This window comes from Mus pahari, chromosome 3 (genome assembly GCF_900095145.1).
Source record: "Mus pahari chromosome 3, PAHARI_EIJ_v1.1, whole genome shotgun sequence".
Taxonomy (NCBI): Eukaryota; Metazoa; Chordata; class Mammalia; order Rodentia; family Muridae; genus Mus; species Mus pahari.
This window is the reverse complement of record NC_034592.1, coordinates 105366454-105377574: the sequence shown is the minus strand read 5'-3', so window position 1 is coordinate 105377574 and position 11121 is coordinate 105366454. Positions and strand designations below refer to the sequence as shown.

The window sequence follows — 11121 nt, the reverse complement described above, 5'->3', positions numbered from 1 at the left end:
CACTGTAGCTGTCTTCAGACACTCCAGAAGAGGGAGTCAGATCTTGTTACGGATGGTTATGAGCCACCATGTGGTTGCTGGGATTTGAACTCCGGAACTTTGGAAGAGCAGAGTCCCAAGCTTTAACATGCACGTGACTAAGGTATAAGTCAAGACCTGCAATCCTCATAGCAGTCTGAGCGAGATGTGGAAGGTTTATCCCTACGGGCTAGCTTTCACAGAGCAGGAAGGTGCTATTCACAATACTGGAGAAGACAAGTCACCGTTAGTCTCATCCAGCTGGGAACCCTGTGATCATCAGTCTTATTCAGTCGTGAACCCTGAGAGCTACCATAAGGAATGGTCTAGCAAGACAAGCCCACACGAGGAGCAGTGTCATCAACATCATGGAAGTAACTATTTTCTGATCGGATATAAGGCCTGTTCCACAAAATGAAACCCATACCTGGCACTATTACTGGGGACAAGAACCTGTGGCTGCACAGGTCATAGGCCTGACAGGAAAAAACATTATTCTCCAAAACAGACATAGTGTTGGACCAATTCCCAGTGGCTTATCATTATATAGGTAGAAGATCCGTCTCTCAGCCCTCATCAGTGAAACGTTATATCCTACGAGATCATGATGAACACAGATACTCACGATTGGTCAAGGCACAGAGAATAAGACTGCAGAATGTCTAACCCTAAATGGGGCAATGTATATCAAACCTCATCCTCTCACAGCTCTGGAATTATTGTGGAAAATGGGGGAAAAAAAGAATGTAAGAAGAGGTGGAGGATGTCTATAAGGACACGGTGTCTTTTTTTTTTTTTTTTCTTGGTTGTTTCAAGACAGGGTTTCTAGTCTTGGCTGTCCTGGAACTCACTTTGTAGACCAGGCTGGCCTCCAACTCAGAAATCCGCCTGCCTCTGCTGGGATTAAAGGTGTGTGCCACTACCCATGGTTCAAAATAAAATAAAATAAAATAAAAAAATAAAAAGCTTTAAGTGAGATAGTTTAATTTGACTATTAGACCACAAGTACTATCCCCTTCCTGGCCGCTCTTTGCCAACTTGACAGTTAGCTAGGAAAGGTGAGACACACTGATAAAATGCCTCCATTGAATAAAAAGGATTTTCTTGGAAAGACCCAGCCCGCTGTGAATAGTGCCAATCGTGGGCAAGTGGTCCTGGGGTGTCTGAGAAAACAGGCTAGGCTGAGAAAGCTGGAGAGAATAAGCCAGTAAGCAGCACGCCTCCATGGCTTCTGTTCTAGTTGTGTTCTGACTTCCTTCCCTTTATGAAGGACTTGTAAGCTGTTAGGTGGAATAAACCCTCTCCTACTCTAGATGCAAAATAAGTTAAGTGTTACTAACAATTTCCAAGGCAAAATGAAATTTATTAAGAATGGGGAAATAAGCAGATGTAGGGTTAGAGACAAAGAGAATCATGATAAACTTAAAAGGGGAGAAAAAAGGACAATCATCCAAGTATGACAATGCACAGCTGTGATAAAACCCAGCACTGAGGAAGAGGAGGGAGAGGAAGGAGAATCTGAAGGTCAAGGGCCTTGCAGCTAGTGAGGAATTCTAATCCAGCTTGGGGAAGAGATTTTGTCTCAAAACAAAACAAACACAAACAGAAAACCATTCTAGCCTGGAGTGGCGCATGCCTTTAATCCCAGCACTCGGGAAGCAGAGGCAGGCGGATTTCTGAGTTCGAGGCCAGCCTGGTCTACAAAGTGAAAGTGAGTTCCAGGTCAGCCAGAGCTACACAGAGAAACCCTGTCTCGAAAAACAAAAAAAAAAAAAAAAGAAAAAAGAAAAAGAAAAGAAAACCATTCTAGGGCAATAAGAAGATGGTTCAATGGGTAAAGGAACTTCGCACCCCATTTGACAATTCAATCCTTGGAAGAAGAGAACTGGCTTCTGACCCTCATATACAAACTGAGGCACACATATGTACACATATACACACTAAATAAAAAAATGTAAAAATGTGTTCAAATGTTGCATATTGTGGCTGATGCTTCTAATTCTAATGGCAGGAGGCTTAGGGACTGATTTGTATTCAAGTTAATCAAAGCTACACAGCAACAATATCTCCAACATCTACAATGAGGAGCTGAAATGTCTCAGTGGTTTAGAGCACTTGATACTTGTGGAGAGGACCTGTTCTGCAATGTATCTACTTGAGAGGTTCTGTTGCCAGCATCTACTCAGGCAACTTACAATGCCTGTAACTCCAGTTTCAGGGGCTCTAACACCCTCTTCTGGAATCCATGGGCAGTTACATTTATATGGTATATAAGTTACATTTATATGGTACATGCACATGTACACACATAAAGTAAATGAATTTTTTTTTTTTTTTTTTTTTTTTNGNTTTTCAAGGCAGGGTTTCTCTGTATAGCCCTGGCTGTCCTGGAACTCACTTTGTAAACCAGGCTGGCCTCGAACTCAGAAATCCACCTGCCTCTGCCTCCCGAGTGCTGGGATTAAAGGTGTGTGCCACCACCACCTGGCTATAAATGAATCTTTAAAAAATAAAAAAAACTAGAAGACAAAACAGAAAAACAAAACAAACCTCCCAAACAAACAACAACAAAATGAAGAAGTGAATTTCTCCAAACAAAAACATAAAAACCTTTTGCATCAAATTCAGCAAAGCAGCAAAAGACAAAACAGACACATAAAACCGCACTGGTTCTAAGTGCAAGCACTGAAGGATATGAAAATTAATACTAACATATGCAGAATAGATAGTAAGGGATAAACAGAGGTAGCACAAAATTTGTATACAAACACTGCTGAAAGAAATTAAAGATGATGTAAATAAATGAAAAGGCATGATTACTGTGAAGATGGCAATACTCTCAGATGGGGTCTACAGTCAATGCAATTCAGTGCCGGGGCTAGGAATTCAGTTCACCAGGGAAGATGCTTGTTGCATAACCACAAGAACCCAAAGTGATCCCTAGAGCCCAAATTAAAAAGAAACAGAAAATCTGGGCAAGGAGACACATTCCTAGACAATGTTGAGGAGAGGGGACAGGGCCTGGGGTTAGTTAACTGGTCATCCAGTTGTGCCACAGGAGTGAGCTCCAGGTTCAGTGAGAGAGAGACCTGGTCTCAGAAAATAAGGGAGAACAATTACAGAAGATAATCTCTGACATATACACGTGTGCACAAACATGTATGTGTGTGTATGTATATATATATATATATATATATATATATATGTGTGTGTGTGTGTGTGTGTGTGTATACTTTGATGAATTATGATAATCATAACAGTCTGATCTTGACATTAAGGACAGACATGTATACCACAGAACATAATTCAGAATTCAGAATTAAACCTATACATTGGTGATCAATCGATTTTTGGTTAAGGATGCTAAGAATATTCAATGGAGTCTTTCCCTCCCCCACATCTCCTTTTGTGATGCTAGGGTTTGAAATTGGAGGGATAGTAAGAAAGCAGCCCCCAGAATTCAGAAAAAAGTTGTATGTTGGTGGCCCATGCCTTTAATCCCAGCACTCAGGAGGTAGACAAAAGTGCATCTCTGAGTTCAAGGCCATCCTGATCTGCAGAATAAGTTCCAGCAGGACAGTGAGGACTATATAAAGAAACCCTGTCTCAACACACACACACACACACACACACACACACACACTCAGTGGCTCTAGCATCCAATAAAAACAGAAAAATAATAGAGTATCCCCAATATATAAGAAACTCTTACAAATTAACAAATCCAATTTTAAAACTGGGCTAAGGACTTTTTAAATGGACATTTCTCCCCAGAGTATATCCAAATAGAACACCAAAAGGAGCTTAGTCTTTAGAGATACAAATCAAAACCAAAAGGACTGAAGGATGCCAGTGCAAGGCCTGGGTCTGACTCCCAGCACTGAAAAACACAGAGAATGAGAAATGAAATACCCCATCACATCCAGTAGGTTGGCAGCACAAAGAGATAAAGCCAGCGGATGGAAAAAAGTAAGCATTGCTGTCGGGGTGGAGAAGCTGCAACATTAAAAAACAAACAAGCCGGGCATGGTGGCGCACACCTTTAATCCCAGCACTCGGGAGGCAGAGGCAGGTAGATTTCCGAGTTTGAGGCCAGGTTTGTCTACAAAGTGAGTTCCAGGACAGCCAGGGCTACACAGAGAAACCCTGTCTTGAAAAACAACAATAAAAACAAACAAACAAACAAAAACAAAAAACAAAACAAGACAGGGTAGCCCGGCTGGTCTCAGACTCACTATGGAAGCTGAGGTCACACACGTCTGTTCTTATGTAGTGCTGGTACTCGGAGACAGTGCAGGGGTTCCTGACGGCTAGGCAAGCATTCTACCCACTGAGTCACATCCCCTGCCTTGGAACTCTTCCATATTTTGGGAAGGAATGTATTAATAAAATGGTGCAGCTGTTATGGAAAACAGCCTGGCAGTTCCTCAAAAAGCTAAACATAGAATTATTGTGTGACTCAGCAATTCCACATCTAGGTACATATCCAAAAAGTTTTAGACAGGTGTTAGCAAGAAATCTGTGCCTGAATCTTCATGGCAGTACTCCTTAAAATACTCAAAAAGGAGAAATAAGTCAAGTGCTCATCAATAGTTGAATAAGCAAATGCATCCATACACTGATTATAAAGGAATAAAATAGTAATATACTCTACGCCACTCTCAGAGCTGAAGCCTGTAAGAAGCCTGGAACTACAGTGCAGCTTGAACCTTGCACCCTCCGACCTTTACCCTCAGATGCTGAGCTCATCAGAGTGTACAACTACATTTGGTTTAAGGCCACATATTTTATGAAACATCTGTAAGAGCAGACTGGTGGTTTCCAGGGCTCTAAGGAGAGAACAGAGAAATGACAATGGGATCAGGGTTCTTCCAGAGGATGAGAATTTAACTCCCAGCACTATGTGGGCTCACAACTGTCTGTAAATCTAGTTTCAGGGAACCCAGAGTCCACTTCTTGTCTCTGTGGAGACCTGTACATGCTTCACTCCCAAAATACACATAAATTTAAAAATTTAAAGAAAATACATAAATAAATAAAGCCCTCTACTAGGAAAGGCACTAGAGTTGGATAAACATTTTTAAAGTCATTTATTAAAGACTAGTAATTGAATTTTTCTAAAAGATCTGATATAAGTATATAGAAACAGATGCACACATACAAAGAATGTATATTATTTTGTGTGCATTATTTTAATTTTAATGACAAATATAAAATTATTGGAGAGATGGCTCAGCCTTACAATAGCCACTTTTCCAGAGGACCTGGGTTTGATTCCTAGTACCAACATGGTGGTTCACAACTGCCTATAACTCCTATTCCATGAATCTGATACCTTCTTCTGGTTTCCACAAACACCATGCACATAGGTGGTACAAAGACATACATGCAGACAAAACACCCAAACACATACAATAAAATTAAAAATAAAATCAAAAGGTGTGTAAGAGAGCTGGTGTAGTAGTGTATGCCTGTAACATCAACGCTTAAGAAGCTGAGTGGGTGAAGTCTACAAGTTCTAGGTGATCCTGGGCTACAGAGCAAGACCTTGTTCCCATTACCCTACAAAGGGCATAAAACAAATAATGTCAATTGAAATGAATTTTAAAACAGTACTTTGGGGGTTGGAGAGACATTCAGTGGTTTAGAACACTTGCTAGTCTTGCAGAGAACAAGACTCAGCTCTCAGTACCCAAATAGTGACTCACGATTGCCTGTAACTCCAGTTCTAGGAGGCCCAACACTGTCTCCTACACGGTATATATACATACATGTAGGCAAAACACATACAACTTCTCGTTAAAAGAAAGCATACATGCACCAATTTCAGTTCTTCATATTCATTAATGATACATGGAAAATAATTTAAGGCTCAGAAGGGGTCCTTCCAAAATAACTTATAGAGAGTAATTTCCCAGCATTATTTACAGACATTCTGTACCAACAAAGTAATCTATGTATATTAAAATATAAATCAATACTAGCAAAAAAATTCTGTAGCATCAGTGCTGTAAGAGAACCTAGGTGACAAAGTAAGAGCTTCATTATAATTACAAACTGCTTTTTAAGCACTTGTGTGTGTATACACATGTGCCTGCGTGCATGTGTGATGTTGCACATGCATGTGGAGGTCAAAGGAAAGTTTGCAAAAGCCACTTGTCTCTTTTTCTTCTACTCTGTTGGTCCTGGAGATTGAACTCGGAACATCACTGTCAGCAAGCGCCTTGCCTCGCTGAGCCATCTTACCAGCCCTATATTAGTATTTTTCTTTTCTTTTTCTTTCTTGTTTTTTTAAAGAATTGCATATACCCCAAACACAACATGTACCAAGGATGACCTTGAACTCATACTCCTGCTTCTACCTCCAAAAGACTGGGATTACAAGTGTGCACTATCACTTCAGTCCAGGGCTTCATTCACGACAGGCAAACACTCTATCAACTGAGATGCATCCTCAGGACACCACCCCCCCAACACACCCTTTTTGTGTGAGACAAGGTTTCACTATACAGTCCAGGCTGGTCTTGAACTAACCCTGGTTGGCTTCAAATTTGTGATCCCCCTGTCTCAGTCTTCAAAGTGCCAAAGACTATAGGTGTGAGCCACTAGGCACAATTCATTTAAACCTCTTGTTTAATGTTCCCAGTCCTTGTTGAGAGTTTTTCGGTCTGTGATGCTTACTGCCAACTGGATAAGACCTAGACTCATTGAAGAAGCTAGCCTCTGGCCTGTAGGTGAAAGATACCCAGATTAGGCTAATTTAAGTTGCCAGATGCACTCTAACTGTGGGTGGGCTGAGATCCCAGACTGAACACAAAGGAGAAAGTGAGCTGAGCACTCTCAGCACTGTGTCTTACCTGAGGAGGACTGTGTCAGCTGCCTCAAATTCCTGCTGACATACCTTCCCCTACTAGATGGGCTGTACTGTGATCCAAAATAAACACACCCTTCCTTAAATTGTTCTCCTCAGGTGTTTTGTTACAGCAATGAAACAGGTAACTAGCACGCAAGCCAATTCCACAGTGGGACTTTAGAAAAAAAAAATTTCCCAACATTTTAAAAAGTTAGCTACATTCTTACAAGTAAAACATTATTTATGTAGCATTTTAATCAAGGTGCACAAATACACTTTAAAATATCATGGAAGGAAAGCCAATTAATGACCAAATTATATATCCATATGTACATGTATATAAGTAACTGCTAGAAAACAATAGAAATATTTGAATAAATGAAATATGCTGTCCAATTCTCAAGCTATAATCAACCTGTGTGCAAACAGTACCATGTCTCTGGGACAGTTGCTGCCCTACTGGAACTTCTGAACATTCTGTCTGCTTAGAACTGAAGGAGAGAAGAAGCCATTAGGAGAAAATGGAATGGAAAGCAGTTTAAGGAGCTGACTAAGGGACAGTGCCAACAGCAAATTCTCTCTGCCACCACAGGTTTTCCTTACAGATCCCATTACACAGATTCAGCGACGTTAACTTACCAGAATCAGTGTCTCTGAAGTAACTAAACAACAAACTTCATTCCACAGTGCTCTGAGTGTTCACACCCATGTGAGGCAGAGAAAACTGGAAAGGGGGGAGGAGGAAGCACACAGGGCCTCCCTCCCACTACAGCAGCCTCACCAGGCGCTTCTCCCTCAACCGTCTACTTTTCAAAACTACTTTCCACCCTCCTAATCAAAGTTTCTGTCATTAGACTCGCAAACTGTATCTATTCTATTTCTCCAAAAAAGTTTCAATGCCTAAGAAAGAACTAAGCATTTTTTTTTAGAAATCAACTCACCTGAAATGTATTAACAAGGTTACTATGATAACCTTTTACAGTTTTAGACCATTTTCTGTTCATTTAAAAATGATTTTCTTTTAAATTGTAACAGAACTATACTTTCTCTTTACACATCTGTTAGAGCATAACAATGAAATCACAATTCAGTCTCACACAGAAATATATTTAAAGAACTCCTGTTGGCATAGTATTCATAGTATTCAACTGATCCTTACTTTGCTTCAACTTGTGGAAATCATTGGCTCTGTCCCTGGTGGCCTGCTTTAGCGTGTCTGTTTGAATTCTGGGTTCCCGATCCAAGTTTGGGCCTGGAATTATGTGCTGAAGAGGATTTGAAGGGTTCTGTTTTGAAGTACTGGGATTTTCATTCTGGTTTAGATGTGAACCTGCAGTATAAAATCGAAATAAGAACGTTTTTGGTTTTTTTTTCTTTTTTCTTTTGAGACAGGGTTCCTATGTGTAGTCCTGGCTATCCTAAAACTGAGTATAGGCCATGCTGACCTCAAACTCAGAGATCCACCTGCCTCTTCCTCCTAAGCGCTAAAATTAAAGGCCTGTGCTGCCATCACCACCTGGCTAAGAATACAACTTCCAACCCTTCTTGTCATCAAGTACCAAATCCAGGGCCTTACACTTACTAAGCAAGCACCCCACTGAACTAAATCTCCAACCCAAGAATGTAATTCTTTAACAGAACAATTGCATATAACCTGCCTAAGAAAAGCAAAAGCTCATGGCCATCTGACAGTGGGAGGTAATAGAGCTGGCTTGTTACTAAGCTTTACTCTGTTTTATGAAAGACACTCCATATGTAGCTAAGTATCTCCACCACTGACTACAAGCTTGTCCAACTTCCTTTGTCTTAGGTGTCTACACAGGAGAACTGACACTCACTTCTTCTCTTCCAAACTCCAAACAGTGTTAGAGATCTCTAAGCTCTACCAGGGTTTGGCATGTTTACTATCTGTCATCTTCAGCTATGCAATGACTCACAGCTGGCATTTTCTAACTTTTTCATCACTGTGTCTTTTATCTCACCAATATCTTGGCTTTATTTTTTCCACTTGAGAAGAGACACTACGGTTTTATACAAGCTAGAGGACCGCTCTATTACTACGCTACATCCTGAGCCCACTGGACTCTAAATGGGTAAACATTTGGAAACCAGAAAGTTCCTCAGCCAGCCATCTCCACATCTTTTGTGTGTGCATGCTATTTCTCTACGCTGCTAAGTGGCATGTTCTACTTACTCTATAGTAACACTTGAACAATAAGTTGGCTCTCATGGAATGCTAAGTGAGACTTGATACCTGGAGCCATGTTTGGTGAGAGAGGCTGTCCAGTTGGAAGATGGGAGATTGTCTGATGATTTTCATGTTGAGAAGCTAACACAGGGGGCTTCTTTAAAGCTATAAGAAAAAAATAGATCCACATTATTCCCATTGAAAATACTGTGATTTCTAAAAAACAAACACTATGAATCAATTTACACTGCAGAAATACTAATTATGTGTATCCTAACTTTGTAATCTTTATCCTTGTCATATTAAAAATTCTTGTATGATTATTAAATTATACATTGTACTATCTATTCTGTCTTGCTGGCTATCATAATCAAACAGTTCCTGGCACAAAACAGGCACTTAAGCAAAGAGTTTATGAATTAACAAGCAAGTTAATCTCTTCAAATATAATGACTTACAACCATGAGATCCTTTTATATAAATAACTGCAAGCAAAAATTAGTACTTGCTGATTAGGTGATTAAGAATAGAGTACTCTCAGTTGCTCACCATTTTTTATGACATTTGTATTTACTTATTGTGTAGATGAGTGTGTTGGAAGCAGGTGAGCAGGATACCACAAGGTGGGTCATGGGAATTTAACTAAGACCATCAGGTTTGATGGCAGGTGCTTTTACCCACTGAGTCCATTGCTGAACCCTCAATTTAAAATAACAAAACAAATCATAACTATTGTGACAATTCTGGAATTTTGATCTCTTTAAAAAATATAGAAACATTATAAGAATATGTTTTTGTTTTAATCTCAGGTGTAGGGATATGGGGGTGCTTCAGACTGTCCACAGCAGCTGACTATGATTTGCTTCATACACTAGCAGATGCATGGTTTTGCCAGCTGCAGAAAGTTCCTGAGATTGTGTGATGTTTGGAATTCTGGGAACTTTTCAGAAGGTATATAAATGCTAGAGCCTTGACAGGTGTGGGTGGTGGTTGTTCAGGAGGGTTGGTTGCAGTTTGTTAGTAGTCGTTCTCAAAGAGACAAAAGGAAAGAAAAAGATTCAGGGATTCTCTCTCTCTCTCTCTCTCTCTCTCTCTCTCTCTCTCTCTCTCTCTCTCTCTCCCCTCCTCCCTCTCCTCTCCCCTCCCCTCCGCTCCCCTCCCTCCCCCCCCCACCTCCTATCTAGTGATAGTTGGTAAAACTAGAGGGATAAAGGGGAAAAACCCACAAAGTAGCAAAGGCCAGCTACATATGTTTTAATATATGTTTAGAACAGCTACATACCAGTTTTATTTAGTAGCTTGTGTGGGCTTGAAATTCAGTGTTTAGCCCAAGCTGGCCTCAAACATGGCTGTACCTATTGTCCTCATGCTGAGATTACAGGCATGAACCACTCCGTTCGGCTCTGGAACATTTACTTTCTATGTCTTAAACATTTATTTTAGTTTTTGTGTATATGTGTGTGCACGTGTACACGCCTGAGTGTATGCATGTGCACCTCATGCATGCTGAAGTCTGTGGAGTTTAGAAGAGGGGTCAGTTCCCTGGAACTAGACTTGCAGATGGTTGTGAGCTGCCACATGGATGTTGGGATCTGAACCTGGGTCCTTTGCAAGAGTAGTAAATATTCTTTTTTATTTTTTTATTTTTTTGAGACAGCCCTGGCTATCCTGGAACTCACTCTGTAAACTCCAGAGATCTGCCTGCCTCTGCCTCCTGAGTGCTAGGATTAAAGTCATGGGCCACCATGCCTGGATTGAATAAGTCACTTCTTATTTGGGCCATCAAATACATTCCAATCATATATAACCTCTCTTTCCCTTCTTCTACAACAACATAGGAGGCTAATATGAACATGTGGAATCGTGACAGAAGCCACTGTTCAGATGTTCAAAAAGAGCATCAGGCTTTAAGATGGAAATAAAGGGGTGCTGGTGAGATGGCTCAGTGGGTAAGAGCACTGACTGCTCTTCCAAAGGTGCAGAGTTCAAATCCCAGCAACCACATGGTGGCTCACAACCATCCTTAACGAGATCTGACTCCCTCTTCTGGAGTATCTGAAGA

At 40.6% G+C, this 11121-nt stretch overlaps 1 protein-coding gene across 2 annotated transcripts in view; it reads right to left on the bottom strand.

Moving 5' to 3' along the window:
• Nucleotides 1-11121, bottom strand: part of Casc4 (cancer susceptibility 4) — a 68388-nt gene that overhangs the window by 15866 nt on the left and 41401 nt on the right. For both annotated transcript variants that reach the window (XM_021193861.2, XM_021193859.1), the window contains exons 7-8: nt 9126-9224; nt 8031-8201 (exon numbers count right to left, since the gene is read on the bottom strand). In XM_021193861.2, coding sequence (XP_021049520.1) covers nt 8031-8201; nt 9126-9224 — 270 coding nt within the window. The remainder of the gene's footprint in view (nt 1-8030; nt 8202-9125; nt 9225-11121) is intronic.